This window comes from Trichophyton benhamiae (genome assembly GCF_000151125.1).
Source record: "Trichophyton benhamiae CBS 112371 chromosome Unknown Abenha-G-c-31b08.f1, whole genome shotgun sequence".
Lineage (NCBI taxonomy): Eukaryota > Fungi > Ascomycota > Eurotiomycetes > Onygenales > Arthrodermataceae > Trichophyton > Trichophyton benhamiae.
In genome coordinates, this window is record NW_003315089.1 from 195,891 (window position 1) to 213,870 (window position 17,980).

Below are 17,980 nucleotides of genomic sequence, written 5' to 3' on the forward strand. Positions count from 1 at the left end.
TCTGTTAACTGGACTCTCGGCCACAGACGGTAGGTATTATCCACGCGACCTTTGAACAGTGCTTCCCCGCGTGCTCTTGCTACTACCTCACCAACCCCTGACTTCTTAGGAGTACGTGATCCTGCCCTCGCTCACTGTGTGCCTCAGGAGTAAGAGAAAGTATCAAAAAGTTAATTCTCAAAATGGTGGATTGCTTCAAGTGGTATGTACCGTCAGGGAGATTTTTCTTATTTTCCGGCTCTACCACCCCTGCTGTCTTCCTGAGCATGGCTAGTTACATCTAGTTTTGTTTCCTTTATTGCCACAATTTGTATAGGTGCTTGATTGATCTTCGTTCATAGGCCAACATAAATATATTATTCATACATAGTTCTTTCTCCCTGATTAATTATGGTAGCATAAATATGATGCTGTGTATCCGTAGTAGTATATCAGGCTGTGACTATCTAGCTCTAGTATTTTCACTCATGTCTAGAATGGCTAGATTTTCCTTTTAAACAACTGTCAGGTTGAAAGGGCATTTCCCCCTTGAACCTACTACGTAGAGGGGACATATCATCTTCTCGAGGCTGATACCTATCTCGTATAATACCTGGAGATCTGTGTCGTAGTTTACCAGGTTGTTATCTTTCAAGCTCTAACTTGAATCCCTATTCTGGTTACAATATTTGAAAGGCCAAATAGAAATGAATTTGCTATTTAAACTTACCATATAGATAGCGAGGCATATATGTAGCTCACCCTTCTAAGAGGCAGATATCACCTTACTATCTCATATACTATCTCAATAGAAGTGAGACTCACTGTTCGCACCCATCCTATCTGTCCTGTAGTGACTGCTTAGCGTACTTTTACTTGCTCTCACTTCCTGTCCTCCTGCAAGCGCCACTTTTGTGTGTTCTGATATCTTCTTCTAGTGCTTTGTTCCTCTCTTCCTTAAAAAAACAACAACCTTCTCTGTTGCCAGAAAAAGATAGGCAACTCCCTGTCCTTTTTAACAGCAGGAGGTAAGCTTAACTTGCCTACAAAGCTTAGTATCTATTGCTTGATAGATATCGTTCAGCGGTAGGTACTGTCTTGCTCCTTTTGACGCCTGTTTTCATCCCCTATCTCTGTATGCAGATAGCAGCCGACGCAAGGATATATCTGATCTGATCTGTGGATATCTAATAGAGCAAAAAGAGACAGCCATGTCTGCTTATCGTGGGATGCCTGTGACTGGCCCCAGTGGCACGCAGTACTATCATGGTACGCAGCCTATTCACCCGCAAGCAGGGCTTCTGCAGCCACCGTTGGCTTTTCAACCCTCTGGCTCTGGCTATGCTCAGCAACCGCGGCCTCAACCTCAATCTCAGGCTCAAGCTCAGCCACAAGGCCAGTCGCAGATCCAGCAGGCGGATATAGACGCGTTTGAGACCGAGATAGAGTACTTGAAGGAGCAGCTCGAGCACTCTGAGCTTCAGAAAGAGTGTATCCAGAACAAACTCAACACTGCATTAGCTCAGGAGCGTCACGACCACGACATGATAGAAGGGCTGCAGGCTCGTATCCGAGAACTGGAGGAGATGCTTCAGCGCCATGGAATCCAGGGAGACAGCAGATCTGCATCTATGGCCCTGGTCCCAGTGAGCTCTCCTGATACTGAAGGGTATTCGGGTTCTGGATCCGGCAACGGAAACGGAAACGGGTCAGGTATGAGGAGAATGTCGATGCAGGGGCATCCTGAGCTGTCTCCCACAACTCGGTACCAGAACGTCTTTGGACAGCCACCGCCACCATTTAACCTACCTGGAGCCGCAGGTGCAGTTGCGGCCAGTGGAACTGCAAGAGGAAATACCAACCAGGCCGGTGTGGGCTCTCAGCCTCACTTTATCCCGACGAGCTCGAACGCCAACTCAACTGCAGGCACGGGCACTGGAACAACTGGAGTCTCTCGAGGCACATCATCCTCACCTGACGAACAGATTGCCTCCTTTGTGTCGATGGTGAACATGCAGCCTCAGCAGGTTATCCATACTCGAGACCCACCATACAACAGTAGCGACTTTGCAAACCGCTTGGTTGGCCTGTGGACGGCATCGAAGTGCTTTGCAATGAAGTACACAAACACCAACTTCATGTATGACGAGAAGGTGATGAGTGAGGAACTGCGTTCGTTTCTGAGCCATGCATCGAGCAATGCAACTGAGTTGCTGGGCAACGTATCCACCCGATTCTTGATGGTCTCGAAGATGATCAACTGGTTCATTACGAGAACAGTCCTGAAGACAAGCGTTGTCAACGGCTTCGACCCGACAGTTGACTCTGAGATCCAGCAGATGACTACCCATCTCCACCCCGGTAAGAGACAGCCAACCGTCACATTCCAGTTGAGAGTTACCTCCCCCGTAGTCAACAATAACTGACCAGTTACAGGCACTCCCACTACGGTAAAGAATGCTATGATCCAGGGTATCGGACACCATATACTCCTCCTCCGCAACCGCCCGTTGTTTGACAACTTCTTCAACAAGCGCACCCACGAGAACACCCAGGAGCTGTTCCATCTGCTATCCCCATTTATCTTCTCCCGCGACCCAAGCGTGTGGCGTGACCTTGTCGAGATCATGATTGACGCCCACAGCCTGGCTCTGATCATGCACTCCGGCCCCTATGAGTTCAAGTTCCTGCACCCATTGACTCACCACCACTTCGACCCGACGTACATGACCGACCACAACGCTGGAACGGACGAGGGCTGGCAAATGCAGGAGTCCAAACGCAAGTACACCATCAAACTGTCCATCACGCCTGTCCCGCTGTTCAAGAACGTGGTCACGCACCCTAACGCGGCCGTCCAGGTGCTGCATCTCGGAGATATGCTCTTGAACTCAGAGCCCGGCCGCAAGTAGTAGGGCAAGCAGGACAGATCAGATGTTCCTCGGGGCAAACTTCTTCACCCCTTTGTTGTTATTTGGTCTCTGCTCCTTCTGGTATCCTTTTGAATCCCCTTGGAATCAAGAAAGTGGCCCAAATATCAAGTTCAACATCAACACACCCGTCGGCTTTTCAACAAAAGTTGCTGATTCCCTTCCATGTTTCCTTCCCCTGGCATTGCTGCGTTCGTTCAAGGCCTCTGCCCACACTCATGCTGCGTCTTTCTTGCGCTGCTACTGCTAGTGCTCGCATGATGTAATTCACTTCTCAGATAGGCCGTTTATTAGTTCTTTTTAATTCATGACTTTGACTTTGATGTTTTGACTTCTTTTTTTCATTTTGACCTCAGAAAATCCTAAAGTTGAAGAAGTTGAAGATGAAGTTCAGATTTCCTTTTTGGGAGGGAGTAATTTATTACAGACGTCCTCGTATTGACGGCATCCTATTGGCTAACACAGTTGTCCTGTGTAATGCTAATACAGCAGCGTAACCTACGCTAGTCCCAATTCGTCTGCTTAGTAATCTTCCCTACCCTTTCCCAATGAGGAAATCAACATCTCGACTTCAACTTTTTCTTCTTTTTCTTCTTTTTCTTCAACTTCAACTTCGTCTTTCTCTCTCTCTCTCTCTTTTTATGCAATTATCTTGCTGGTCTTCACTCCGTACTGAGTCGACAAGTAGCACTCCGTATAAGAGGGCGATGGTAGCTAATCGGATACGAGGTAGCGTTCTGTGGTGATCCTTCTGCTCGTCAAGATAAGCATAAGCTGACAGTTTCATCAGGGCTTCAATGCAAACAAACATCAGTGCATTAGATGGTATTATTTACCTTGCCCTGGATGACGATATCACTGCGCCCTGTCTACTCCGGTTCCCTGGTTCCTGGCGGGCGCTAGTTAAAGCTGGCGTTGGATGGGTAACAAAGGTGGCAGCTCGCCTGGTTCTAGCTTCCGCTCACCTGGCAAGCTAGTAACCTTCCGGCGGCTTTTTATCCTGTGCAAGCTTGATATCAATTCAGCCATCCAGGGCTCTACATTTCGCTCGGCCATGGTAGAGCAATCTTCTGCATCTATCTCTCCGGAGTAGTTGGTTTTAACTACTCAGCTGCAGCTCTACTTAATGACTCCGTAACTGTTAAGTAGTTCTGCAAAGTGTCAGCAGGTCAGAGCCTTTTGATACCCATCTTAGCTCTAGAGGATGCCCCATGCTCTCTCTGTATAACGAGGTTATTCTTACTCCGGGTTTCATGAACCCTTACTCTGGGTGATATAGATATGCATGGCAGGAGAGAGCCTGGCAGCGGTCTCAGTGCTATAAAATTGAGATGTCTGTCCAGCAACCCGGCAAATTTACTGGATCACACATAGCTTCATACACAGATCCATATCTTGATATCGAACATGAGAGCTACATTCCTCCTTGTCGCGGCTGCTGCTGCTGGCATCTCGTCCGGGATCAACTACAGGCGGACCGAAAGCAACGAAAGCAACTGCCAAACCCAACGTAGCCCTTGGCCACCGAGCAATGACTGGTACCTGGATCTGGATGGTCATGGGCATGGGGATGGCGACTGCGGTGGTAAACATGATAGCATAGGTTAAGTGATATTCGGATGACGGCGATTATACAATATGTGTATTCCAATTTAACTCTTGGTCGAATTCCGCAGCTTATTTGATATATATTGCCTTGTGTCTAGCTTTATTGAAATAAAGAATCAGCCTTCGATAGTCTGTACCACTCAATGGCCATAATTCAAATACTCTTAAATAAACAGAGCAATAGAAGTCTGTCTGTTATCAGCCCGATGAACGCATGCAGGAATAAAATAAGTCCGGCTCAACACAAACTGCGGCTGGCGACTTCTGGGCTCGTGTTATCAAGACTGTTGGGCTCCGCGTTGTCTTCTGAGGCATCTCCTGTTTGATATCTTCTTCTTCTTCTCTTCATCTCTTCTTCATCTTCTTCATCTTCATCTTCTCATCTTCATCTCAGATCGACTCCGAAGATGCCTCAGCCAGCCTGACCCGGCCACACACGTGGAGAAGCCTCTCGCGGCTGCAAGGATCAGTCGGGATTCTCGTTGCTCGCTTCGTATCAGCCGCTTTTCTTCGGACAGAAGACGATGAGGCCAGCTGTTGCTTGAAGTCTTGTCTGAGTCTTGAGTCTTGAGTCTTGCTGTTGGCCGTCGTTGCTGTTGACTGCTGTTGTTGAAACATCTTGATATCCAGACTCAGACATCACAAATGAGCGCGGCCGTCAAGCGGGTGCGCATCCAGGGCTGGACCCTCGCCGACAGCTACAGTAGGACTATCTTCTTCTTCTTCTGAGGACCAGATCATGGGCTAATAATAGTGGTTGTGTGTTATTGCAGCCTTCATCTCGGTCTTCCTGCGCAGATACGCAACCTCGACTTCCGGAGACTCAGGATCGCCAGGATCACCAACATCGACATCGACATCTACATCAGCATCTACATCTACATCGACATCTCGCACTGCCCGCCGCCATTTCCACGACTACTTCGTCACGCATCTGCCGACCTCCTCGCTGCATCCCGACTCCCGCGCCTCTGTCGGCCCGCAGCACCACCTCCCGCGCTCCGCCTCTGTCCCGCACGCCGCCTCGTCCACCGTCGCAGGCTCACGAACGACGGCCACCATCTCCCCGGCCTCTCCAGGGCTCGCCATCGGCCGCGAGACAACCGTCGTCCGCATCCCCCTGCGCAGTGCAAAGCACCACTTCGGCGTCTCGCATGTGCGTGGCTCCCGCCCGACCAACGAAGACACCTACCAGGCCGGCGTCATCGACCTGCCGGCCTTTGCACGCCGGGCTCCCTTATCCGTCACGGTCGGCCAGCAGGCGGCCGGGGAAGGTAATAAAGCAGCTGACAACGCTACGGGAGACCCCCAGGTGTTCTACTTTGGCGTGTTCGACGGCCACGGCGGGACGGAGTGCAGCGAGTTCCTGCGGGACAGGCTGCATGGCTACATCCAGCAGACGGCCGTCGAGTTCGGCATGGAGTCGGCGCTGTCAAAGTGCGTCGAGAGCCAGCGGCTGACCAACAGAGCCGTCCGCCATCGAGAGCGCGTGGGCGAGGTCAAGTACGGCGTCTCTCCCGGGTCTATCACTACGTATTCTTCTACGGATGACAAGCAGCGCAGCCACGCGGTGCAGGGGGACCTGCCGATCCTCCAGAAGGCGAACAGAGAACGCATCGGCGCCATGGAGAAGAAGCTCGTCGCGGACTGGCGGGACCTGGTGGGCGGCTACTTTCGACGTTTCCAGCCGCTGCACTTCTCCTACGCCGGGGCCGAACCGACTGGCGACGGCGACGGCGACGGTGACGATCATCACGGCACCACCATCAAGCACGCCGAACCCGATGCTGAAGGGGAGGACATCCGGGTCAGCGTCCGGTCGGGCGTCTCCATCGAAGAAGTGGTCGAGTACGCCTTTCTGCGCGCCGACTTGGACTTCGTCTCCGAGCAGGTCTCCAAGGGCGACTCCAAACAGCCCATCCCGACCAGCCCCGAGAAGCCTCTCAACGAATATGACATCCTGCACCAGCCCAACCGATACCGCGACGACAACATGCCCGGTGGTAGTGGCCGCACACCTCACCACCGCCACCATAAGACCTTCAAGGGCGGCAGCACCGGCAGCATCGCCATGATATCGACGCCCACGCCCACCCCCTTCTGGCACCCGGACGCTCCCTCTTCGCTGCTCGTCTCGCACATAGGCGACACCCGCATCCTGCTCTGCTCGACGGCAACAGGCCACCCGATCCCGCTCACGACCGACCACCACCCGTCCTCGCCCGTGGAGAGCGCCCGCCTGCAGCGCTACGCCGCGACCTTCGTGACCGACTCGTTCGGCGAGGAACGCATGTCCGGCCTGGCCAACACGCGGGCCTTTGGCGACCTCACGAGCAAACGCATCGGCGTCTCTGCCGAGCCCGAGCTGCGACGCATCGACATGCGGCCGGCCGAGTACTCGTTTCTCGTGCTCATGAGCGACGGCGTCAGCGGCACCCTGAGCGACCAGGAAGTCGTCGACATCGTCAAGGAGGCCAAGACGCCTGACCAGGGCGCGCGAGACGTCGTGGCCTTTGCGACCGAGGTGTCTTCCGACGGGGACAATGCGACCTGTCTGGTGGTGCGGCTGGGGGGATGGGAGCGGCGCCAGGAGGGCGGCCTGGGGAGCCTGGCCACCAAGGAGGCCAGGGAGTGGAGGAGCAGAGACGCTGCCGATCCGAGGAAGCGAAGGAGATGATTATTTATATTCCATGGCCTTTGATAGCATTCAATTGTCCTGCTTCGATATTGGTTTCGTTTGTTATGACTGCCTGCATATACCATCTGTACTCCGTATACTCCATAGACTGCTCCTTATACTCTTCTGTCTGTATATATCGACTGGCCAGTAAATATTCTCTTCCGTCTCGTCGATTAGCAAACTTGCATTCTATTCAATTCGATTCGCCTGGATTGACCAAATATTGATCCTCAGCCTGGCTCCTCTACTACAAACTACAACAACAACCACTATCACCACTACAATCAACATCACCACCAGCATCACCATCACCATCACCATCACCATCCACGTCAACGTCCACGTCTTCGGTCTCCAGACTCCATACTCGCCTTCCTGCTCTCGCTAGTCCTCGCTGATCCGCCAAGTTCCTCCCGGTCGAGCCGCAGCCTCCATCTCCAGACCCAGAAAAAAAAATACTCCAGCAAAAAAGCCTGCAGGCATCAATCAATCAGCCAACGACCTCAAAGACGGGCACAAACACAGCGACAGAGACAGCAGAGACCAAAGATAAGACAGTGAGAACAGACTCCTGCTCTTCCTCGAGGCCAGCTTCTCTTAGACCATCTTCGTCTTCGTCGTTTGCTGGCTGCTGGCTGGCTTCATACCACCGACTATCGCCATCACCATCACACGCGACATGTCCGCTCGCACAAGGCGACAAAAGGCCGCCCAGCAGGCTCAGGCTCAGGCTCAGGCTCAGGGCGACGACGAGCACTCCGACTCTCTCGCCAACGGCCACAGCAACGGCTCCAAGAACGGCTCGGCTGAGTCGCCCAAGATGAACGGCAGTGCCAGGCGCAAGAGGTCGCCGCCGCGGGACGGCCAGCACAGCGAGAAGGAGAACATCTTCCTCTTCTGGCCCAACATCATCGGTAGGCCTCTAAACGACATTACTCTGATGGTATCGTGGATTATATACTGTATACTGACTGTGGGTAGGATACATCCGTATTGTCCTCGCAACCGCCTCGCTCTACTACATGCCCCTTCACCCCCGAACATGCTCGGCCCTGTACAGCGTCTCCTGCCTGCTCGACGGGCTCGACGGCTACGCTGCCCGCGTCTACAACCAATCCACCACCTTCGGCGCCGTGCTCGACATGGTCACCGACCGCTGCACCACCGCCTGCCTGCTGGTCTTCCTCAGCTCCGCCTGGCCTCGCTGGGCCATCCTCTTCCAGGGCCTGATCTCCCTCGACCTGACCAGCCACTACATGCACATGTACGCTACCCTGACCATGGGCGGTTCCAACCAGAGCCATAAGAAGATCGATTCGAGCCGCAGCTGGATCTTGTACCAGTACTACAACAATAAAGTGCGTGTTGACGTTTGATATTTGCTTCTGCGTGGGTAGATTGTTTTGCGTTTGGATTTGCTAATCAGTTTTGTTTGCAGGCCGTCCTGTTCACTTTCTGCGCCATGAACGAAATGTTCTTCATCGGATTGTACTTGCTTTCGTTCTCCTCGCCGACCCTCTCGCCCTCCCTGCTGCAGCCCAGTGCGGTCCCCGTGGCCCATCCGACCACCCTCTTTGCCAACCCGTGGAGCGCCGGAGCCCTCGAGATGGCCCGCGCAAACAAGATGGACAGCTTCTGGCCGTGGGTGCTGACGGGCATCTCGGCTCCCATCATGGCCGGAAAGCAGTTCATTAACATTGTTCAGATGGTCAAGGCCAGCCGGTGGTTGGCAGAGGGAGACATTGCCAGACGGCGCAAGCTAGGCATCGCAAAGTGATTGCCTCATACCTACTACTTTTAACGCTTCCCTTAATCCATCAACATGGCTGCTGATATAGCATATACCTACTTAGTTATATCAAAGTCCCCCCTTTTTGCTGCATTATTCACCCCCTTACCACACTTAATCATCTCATGGAGTTTTCATGCTGGTCGGAAAAAAAATGCTCTATCTATACTTACTGCTCACACTCAAGTCCTATGTTCTGTTCTATTCTGTTCTGTTCTCTGTTACTTGTTATTTGTTTTACCATTCACTTCTATTCTCTTTTGTCTGGTTCTACTTTTTTCTTCTTTCTTCTTCTCTGTGATATCTTCTTTTATTCACTTCACCCCCTTATCTTCTACTTTTACCGTTGATAACGATCTTCTATCACACTTCCCTTCCTGTTTATGATTTTTTGTATTAATAGCATTAGAGCCCCTAGGATAGGGTCGAGGACTAGGAACCGGTGCCGAGCTGATGTGCTATGTATCATGTCTCGCATTTTGCAATCTATCACTGTTTCAACGCATCTGTCTCGTAGGGAACTATAGTATAGTATTAATCGTAAAACCATCAGATTAAATATGCTGGTATTTCTATGATTAAGTCTCCGTGTTTTTATAGAGATTAAAAAAAAAAAAAAACCAAAAAAAATAGCTGACTAGGGCCGTAACAATTATGCAAAAAACGACAAAAAAAAAAAAAAAAAAAGAAAAAAAAAAAAAAAAAAGAACTCCAGCTCATTAGAATCATCTCTTCTTTTCACTCTCCGGCTTGCGGCCATATACAAAGTACCTGCAGCCGTTAGATCAAGTCCTCTAGAGATAGAGATATACAAGAGAATGACTTACATCGGCCAGTAAACATGCAATTTCCTGTTCTTGACGTCATTCCGCACGTCTATCAAAAACGCCTCGACCTGCTCCAAACTCCAGCCCAGTCCCCTCGTAAACGGCCCTATGGTCAGCGCCTGCAGACCCTCCAGCATGTTCGTCATCGTCCAGTTGCCGATCTCCTTCAGCTTGGGGTCCTTTGCCCATGAGTTCTGCGGCCACTTGTGCACCACCTCCACCACGTCCACGAAGCCAGCTGCCTCCATGCGGCTCTTGTGGCTCTTCGCCACGTCAAGCGGCCTCTCGAGCTTCTCGCAGGCTTCCAGACATAGCCGCGACCATTTGTCCAGGGCGTGGTCTGCCGTTAGTGTGCCGTCGTCGGCCCTCAGCGGGAGGCAGATATCTTGCATCTCAACATATCCGCCTGGGGTAATGTTACTGTTTTGAGTTGAGTGGAAACATTTTAGCAACTAACTTAGGGGCGAGTAACTAGTATATGCAGGGAGGTGAGGTGAGGTGAGGTGAGGTGTGTTGGTTGGGCTGCTCACTCGTAGCATTGGGTATAGAAGCGGTCCCAGTCCTTGAGGGAGCCAGTCATCATCCGGCCGTGGACCAGGTCGAATTTTTGATGGAACTGCCACTCTGCTTCTGCGTCGTCTATCAGGAAGCTGAGGTTTGGAGGGACCCTGTAGTTATACCTGTTAATGGACACCTGGGCACCCACCACAGAGACGATGAAGTACATACAGACTCGGCTGGATCGGTGACAGATCTGTACCGATGATCTAGAAAGGCGTGAGTTGATGCAGAAAAGCCTGGGATAAGGTATGTATGTACGGAGTATATACACACCTGTGCAGAGGGATGCTCATCGGCTACGGGGCCAGGTCTATATCAGCATCCGTCTTATTGAACAGATAAACAGCCCGGCTTCAAAGTGGATAGCCAGGCGGTAGTCAGTTAATTAGGGGCTGAACATACCAAAGTCAAGGGCCCAGACGCCGGTTCCAGTGCCTATATGCTGGCTGTTAATACACATCTCGAAGCCCTCCCTCTCTAAGAGTTTGGTTTGGACGGCACATACCAACGTCCAGCACATTCTGGATATCTTGCTTAATTGGACTTAGGCACAGCCTGCCGTCCAGCGACCGGAGGAAGACTGCATGCTGCATATCTGCCATCGCACCGTTAGCAGACGTACACTCGAGAGGGAGAGAGAGAGAGAGAGATACTCGCCTAGCCGGTCGTTCTCTAACTATGGACAGACGACAAGGTTAGCACACTGAGTGTGAGTGCGTCAACAGGCCACAGCAAAGGACTCACTTCATCGTTGGGAAACGGATAGCCTGGACTGTCAGCACTGTCTGTATACATGAATTACTTTCATCGATGAACAAAAAGGGGGACACTCACTGCCGGCCTTGTATGCATGATATCGCCGGCCGTTCTCCATGCGGTACGCGAGAATGCTGGACGACAGCGAGGTTGACAGCGTCGACCTGCCCTCCGACAGTCAGCTTTAATCTCATACACACATATATATGTATATATGTATATATATATATATATATATATATATACACTAGGGGGTTATATATACATACTCGTCGTTGTCTGCGTAGGCCTCGTCGTCCATCTCTGCGGCCTGGTCGTACAGCAAGATTCAGTCAGTCCAACCCGCGACTCCACGGCCAGCGTACTGCACTGCAGGCTCTCACGCAGCAAACGAACGACCGGGCGAGCGAAAGGAGGAAAAAAAAAAAAAAAAAAAAAAGCCGAACCTCGTCTACTTCTATATGATGCTGATTCTCGTCCGCCGGCGCCATTAGTTAGTTATAATAGTTAAATAACTACTACGAAACCAGGATCCCCTCGTCCGACCTCGCGGTGACAATCGCAGCCAGACAGACACCTGCGGGAAAAAAAAAGAAGAATCCCCAGCATGAAAAACAGGTAAGCAGCCACTGAAAAGGGCCATGGCAGCAGCTAGCCCACCGATATATATATACGTTAACAAAGCGTGTATACAGCGAACGAGAACGCAAGCCGTGGCTGCAAACGAGAGCGAGCTAGCCAGCCAAGGCCGCGATCTGGCTTCCCTCCAGCCGGCCCTTCGAGCTCGCTAACTAGTCAGGTTGGTTAACTCAACGAGCTCACGGATAGGTGGCTAACTATTCCTTAGATTTTTTTGCCCTGGCAGCCTATAGACGGACTTCCCAGGGCCAGGGCGAGGGTACTCTACAGTACTCCGTGTCATCTAGTTATGGTACGGAGTACGGAGTAAGGAGTACATATAGGGGGTGAAATCCTGCCCCCTGAAGGATTGATAACGAGCCAACACCAAGGCCAGCCGTCGTCTCGGGGAGCAAAGAAGGCTGGAATCAGCTGCGTTAGCTGGCTTCGGCCACGTATGTGCCGTCAAACTTGAGCCTTAACTTGGACTCCCAACAACCCCGGTAGTCGACTGCCATGAAGCATAACGTACGGCGTACATAGTTATATGTATCAGCCGGGGGGCAGATCACACGATGCGCAGCGCCTTTGCATCTCCTGCAGGGCCGGGGTTTGGGCTAACGGCCGCTAGTGACCAACAGCAGTGCGCAGGCAGGTCGCTTGGGCGTCGCTTGGTCCTCCTCTGCTGCTTGACAGTAAGACAATCATGCCCGGGCTAAACTCGCTAGTTTGCTGCGGACGGGTCGCGGACCGTGGGCTCAACCTTCATGGGAATATGATAAAACTGCCGCGCTGGCCCCCCAGTTTCTTAACTCACTCACGGATCCTCGCTGGTTTCTTGTTTCTGGGCCGCAGAGAGCCCTACGGTCCTCGGAGAAGGCCTAGAAGAAGCCCAGCCATCCCACCATACGGGAGTAAAGCCGCGGTTGAGTTTGCTTTCTTTTTTCTCTCTCTCACACTCTCACTCACTCTCTTCCTTCTCTAAATCCTGCCCGGGGAACTGAGATTCCTACATGTTATGCAATGCAATTGACGGAGTATTCTCCACACGCTTGCCATTTAACCCTGTCCATTCGTGTTATTTTTAACCTGACAGACAGAAATGCCATTTATATAGTTATATAATAATACAACAAAGCCTGCACATATAGTTATATAGGACGGTGTTATGATGTCATGATTCTCCAGCACCGCTGGATCTGCTTGTGCATCTTCACCCTAGAATGCAATGCTTGTATCTTCTTTCCCCCAAGGTTTATCATAGTAGATGCATATCCAGAACAGAGGAATGACTCGAGATCATGATCTTCAATATTGAGCCACTCAATGCAGTGATTTGCTCTGCCGCTTTATCATACCGCCAATGGGACTTTGCGTTCACATCTCCACCATGCTCAATCACCTCCTTGATAGCGGTGAATCATATATATACACACTATCCATCAGGTCGACCATCTCAGCAGAGCGCTCGGTTTGACGCTTATCTAGCCAGTAGAACCCGAGTTTTAGGGATTTCCCATCTGACGACGCTTCAATAGGTTGGAGACGAAGATAACCCTCCCGAGTAACTTAGTATCGGTTGATGGAAGGAGAAACTTGAACCAGTAGATGTACTCCGAGATGCAACCCGCTTTCGCATGCGGGTCGGACTCCTCTTGTTATTGCACAGCCTGTGATTTTAACATAGTATATATGATATATGGCGACTCTCTCTGCAGCCAATAAGGGACTTCTCCTTTTGGCCCAGCGGTTTGATAATAGCAAGAAAAAACAAGTAGCAAAAGAGAAGGGAGAGAGAGGGGAAGAAATCTGGCAGAGATTTTGTAAAGAAAAGGAAAGGAAGGAAAGTGAAGCGGCGGTGGCGATGGTATTCACTATCTGAGGCTTCCGGAATACCTGATAGATCAAAACAACAGCCTAGTCGATTTATTCTTGGCATCGTATGATGGCACTCAGACAGCAAAACCTGCAAAAGAAGACCATATAAACCGGTTCACATATCACAGGAACTAACCACTAGCCACACATTTGCACCTCATCCTGGAAGGTAGGTTCCGAGGATAAGTATCGGAGTATATAATGCATGTGTCTACTGCTTCTTATGGCATACGAAGCTTCTGATGGAGAATGGGAAATCCGGAGTGTTCCCCGCCCCTATGACAGCCGGTCCTTCACACTCGGGTAGTCTAACTCAATAAGTTAGCACAGAATAAGGACTTCCAAGAGGAAAACTCACTCATAGAAGACGCAACTATCTTGCCCTGGAGTCTGGACGGATCTATATGCAGACTAGAGGTTAGCTCCCGAGGTTCCTCGTGTCTTCGTCCTCGGACATTTAAAATTGTGGTGAAAATACCGGATTTGAATCCCATTGAAGAATGCACACTTGTTCTCCGTGTATTCAACTTCCACCGGTTCGCCATGGTACTCAGGGGCAGGGAAGCCAGTCATCTTTGGTTACATCAGGGGGTAGGAACAGTTAGTTGACATGATTAATAAGCCAGGGGGGGTATTTGCTACCTGTCCACCAAGGGCTGTGGTAGCGCAGAAGCCGACGATAACAGCCCCGATAGTAGCGGTGAAACGCATGTTGGGTTCGGCAGTAGAATAATGTAGCAGGGAGAACCGCCTGGAGTACGAAAATATCCGCTGGAGGCTTTACATCGAAGATGGAAGTTCTCTGAGAGGTTGTGGCCTTCGTCTCTTATATCTATCTCCCTTCAACACGAGGTAACTACGTACTATACGAAGCTTCAGTGAGACATCGCCTTTGCTTCTCTTTCGGTGTGGCCATATTGTCGATGTATTATTGGCAACAAGATTGATCAGCAAGATGCTGGAATGCAGGTTGTTCTCCACCAAAAGAGAGGCTGTGTTGGAGTCTTCGTATGCATGGAGGTTCTTCGTTATCAATCTGATTGATTAGACCACATATTGAATAACCATACTCCATATATAATGTGTTTTAATTGAAACTCACAGCTTTTCCACTGCATCAGGTCCATCGGTTTATTGTGATGAAGTGAGGATGGAAGGAGGTTGTAATGCTGACTAATGAGGACAATACAGTATAAGTAGGCCCCGTGATTGAAACTCAATGACTAAGCAATTATGGCCTGGTTAATGTGGAGTCATCGTCAATAACCAGTTTATACCGAGAAAAGTGCAATTCCACCAATGATATGCGTGACATTGAAAGTCCTAAAGTCTATTACTAATCCGAGCAAGGTGATGCAAACAGTGCAAACTCAGGTTGAGCCGCGGGCCGATGGTCGGAGCGGGACAGCCGAGGTCGGACTCAGGTGGGATAAAGCTTCAAGGGAAGCTTGGACATCATCATCAACAATCCATATAAAAGGTAAGAGGAACTGTCACATAGATATTTCAGTCCATACATCGCGGCGGGAGGCAGCATCTAACCCGCGTTTTACACTATAATCGTCATTTTACCAGTCACCACAGGAGCATCATGGGCAAGTATAATATTGTTGTCTTCGCTGGGGACTGCTGCGGGCCAGAGGTACGTCTCCGCATAACAAGTGGGTGGCAGGGTTAGCTAATGGTTGTTATACAGGTTGCTGCAGAGGGCATAAAGGTGTGTACCTCGAGTCTGCAGGAGGAGGAGGAAGAAGAAGAAAAGAAGAAGCACTGAAGTAGCTTGCCATACTAACGTGACGGACAAAGGTTCTGAAAGCTGTGGAGAAGAAGAGACCTGAGATACAGTTCACCTTCCAGGACCATCTACTAGGAGGAGTGAGTTGTGACTAACAATCAACATATGCCATGTTTTGGAGGAATCCCTAGCTAACAGTTACATGATTCTAGGCCTCAATTGATGCAGCCGGAACGGCCCTTACAGACGAAGCTCTTACAGCAGCTAAGAATGCCGATGCCGTGCTGCTCGGAGCTGTTGGTGGCCCCAAATGGGGCACTGGCACAGTCCGTCCCGAGCAAGGAATTCTCCGCCTGCGCAAGGAAATGGGGACATTCGGCAACTTACGTCCATGCAACTTTGCAGCGCCTTCGCTAGTTGATATCTCCCCTCTCAAGGCAGAGGTATGTCGGAACGTTGATTTCAACATCATTCGCGAACTCACGGGAGGCATCTACTTTGGCGAACGAAGAGAAGATAACGGAGATGGAACCGCGTGTGATACCGAGCCCTATTCGAGGGCTGAAATCGAGCGGGTTGTTCGTCTGGCTGCTCACTTGGCTCTTCAGCATGACCCGCCACTGCCTGTGTGGAGCTTGGACAAGGCCAATGTGTTGGCTACCAGTCGTCTTTGGAGGAAGGTGGTCACGGAGGTGATGGATAAGGAGTTCCCGCAACTGAAGTATGGCCATCATCTAATTGATAGCGCTGCCATGTTGATGGTGAAGAACCCTCGTGCTCTGAACGGTATTGTTGTTACTAGCAACCTGTTCGGGGATATCATCAGCGACGAGGCCAGCGTTATCCCTGGATCGCTGGGATTGTTGCCCAGTGCCAGTTTGAATGGTATCCCTGACGGCAGGACCAAGGTCAGCGGCATATACGAGCCTATTCATGGTATGTATATTCTTTTCTTGCAGTTACAGTTGAACAAGCTAATAGCTGGTGCAACTAGGATCCGCACCGGATATCGCTGGGAAAGGCATTGTTAACCCCGTTGCCATGATACTGTCTGTGGCAATGATGCTTCAATATTCCCTCAACCTACCCGAGGAGGCCAAGATAATTGAAACTGCGGTCCGAAATATAATCGAGTCCGGAGTCAAGACCGGTGATATCGGCGGAAAGGCCACCACCAAGGAAGTTGGAGATGCGGTTGCCGCAGAGGTTGAGAAGCTACTCGCGTAATTGTAGTCTCTCTTAAAACCAAAAGAATAGATAATGTCTCCTGAATGGGTTTGAATTCATGCTTATCTAGACTATACAAGTACTAATGAAGAAAAAAAGGGGGGTATCAATAAATTCAATGTTTTGTGTGGATGTAGGCATAACGGATCCGGATAATTTTTGTTGGGACGATCATCTTAGCTCTGGCTCCATCATCCAGTCTTCCTCGTCAAATTTGGGAGCATTCTCGGCTTCTAGCTCAGCTTCGTCAGAGTGCAAGACGCCTGCCCCGAGATCATGATGGAGCAGTTTCTGGCCATTATCACCCCTGCCCATGCGGGCATAGTACTTGTCATCTCGAGCAAAGACCTGGAACCCGCGAACATGCGTGTCTTTGCCGTTCTGGTGATTCTCACATACTTTGACCTGCAGCACCATCAGCTTCAAGACGTTACCGTCTGACGGGTCGTCATCATCGTCATCGTCATCTTGGAGCAGATCAGGGGTAAGGTTATCACTGTCGTCTTCGTCTTCGGCAGCAGAAACATCGCTGTCCTCAGAACCGCTAGTCGCCTTAGACTTAGACTTCGCTGCCTTGCGCCGTTCCTCCCGTGCGGACAGCTTGCCTATCTTCTGATGCCTGCCTCCGACTCCCTCGAGGTTTATGTCCACCCATCCACAGGGCGTCTCTCCTTGCCACGTAGCAAATTCAACTAGATCGTTCCCACCCATGCCAGCCAGAAAGACCATCTTTGTAGGGGTATAGCTCTCGTCGAGTTCGAAGTCTAGGTACACGCGTATCCGGACAATGGAGACGCGCTTGAAGAAGTGTAGGGAGAGAGTATGTGGTTGCGGTCCGTCAGACTGCCAGAACTGGTTTGGAGAAGGGTGGCGGAGAGCAGCCACGCCGCTGCCAGGCTTGTATGTCGAGACTGTCCACGATGCGAGAGATGATATTTCACGGAGATTAGGCGGTATAGGCGCTGAAGAGTCCTTTTCTTCCTCTAGATCTGGAGAAGAAAATGGTCAGCATTGTCTATTCCAAAAGAAGAAGAGAAGAATGATAATCCAGAACACACCCTCTTCATAGCTCTGGCCTTCAACAGCCTCTAAATCATCTTGCTCCCCTTCATCATCGTCGTCCTCTTGCTCTTCTTCCTCTTCCTCTTCTTCCTCCGCTTCGTCCTGGTCCTCTTCCCCTCCAAGTCCCTCACCCGCCTCTTCGTCTCCGCCTAACTCGTCCTCAGGGTCTGATCCTGGAGTGACAGGCTGCTGCCCACGGGGTCTCTGCTGCGGCGTATACGACGGTAGAAGTTGGGGGACTCTCGCTGTTGAGACAGAGGCGCCGTCGCCTGAGGGAAAGGTCGGCGCGTAGTGGGTGGTGCGTCGTGGCATCGAGAGCTAACTATTCAA

At 50.9% G+C, this 17,980-nt stretch overlaps 5 protein-coding genes across 5 annotated transcripts; 3 read left to right on the forward strand and 2 right to left on the reverse strand.

The window, feature by feature from the left end:
- Positions 1–1,208: 1,208 nt before the first annotated feature.
- Positions 1,209–2,891, forward strand: ARB_02132 (uncharacterized protein; the record flags this gene model as incomplete). Its single annotated transcript, XM_003011533.1, has 2 exons — positions 1,209–2,340; positions 2,416–2,891. The coding sequence occupies 2 exons, from the start codon at positions 1,209–1,211 to the stop codon at positions 2,889–2,891; spliced, it is 1,608 nt and encodes a 535-aa protein (XP_003011579.1).
- A 2,271-nt stretch (positions 2,892–5,162) lies between these two features.
- On the forward strand, positions 5,163–8,974 carry ARB_02133 (uncharacterized protein; the record flags this gene model as incomplete). The annotated part of the gene is made up of 8 exons (XM_003011534.1): positions 5,163–5,220; positions 5,291–7,041; positions 7,146–7,252; positions 7,375–7,547; positions 7,639–7,754; positions 7,799–8,111; positions 8,179–8,555; positions 8,636–8,974. The coding sequence occupies 8 exons, from the start codon at positions 5,163–5,165 to the stop codon at positions 8,972–8,974; spliced, it is 3,234 nt and encodes a 1,077-aa protein (XP_003011580.1).
- An 835-nt stretch (positions 8,975–9,809) lies between these two features.
- On the reverse strand, positions 9,810–10,540 carry ARB_02134 (uncharacterized protein; the record flags this gene model as incomplete). Its single annotated transcript, XM_003011535.1, has 2 exons — positions 9,810–10,233; positions 10,344–10,540. The coding sequence occupies 2 exons, from the start codon at positions 10,538–10,540 to the stop codon at positions 9,810–9,812; spliced, it is 621 nt and encodes a 206-aa protein (XP_003011581.1).
- Positions 10,541–15,217: 4,677 nt separating this feature from the next.
- Positions 15,218–16,588, forward strand: ARB_02135 (3-isopropylmalate dehydrogenase; the record flags this gene model as incomplete). Its single annotated transcript, XM_003011536.1, has 4 exons — positions 15,218–15,268; positions 15,433–15,501; positions 15,574–16,297; positions 16,356–16,588. The coding sequence occupies 4 exons, from the start codon at positions 15,218–15,220 to the stop codon at positions 16,586–16,588; spliced, it is 1,077 nt and encodes a 358-aa protein (XP_003011582.1).
- Positions 16,589–16,759: 171 nt separating this feature from the next.
- ARB_02136 (anaphase promoting complex subunit 10 (APC10), putative) lies at positions 16,760–17,962 on the reverse strand (the record flags this gene model as incomplete). Its single annotated transcript, XM_003011537.1, has 2 exons — positions 16,760–17,577; positions 17,647–17,962. The coding sequence occupies 2 exons, from the start codon at positions 17,960–17,962 to the stop codon at positions 16,760–16,762; spliced, it is 1,134 nt and encodes a 377-aa protein (XP_003011583.1).
- Positions 17,963–17,980: the final 18 nt, after the last annotated feature.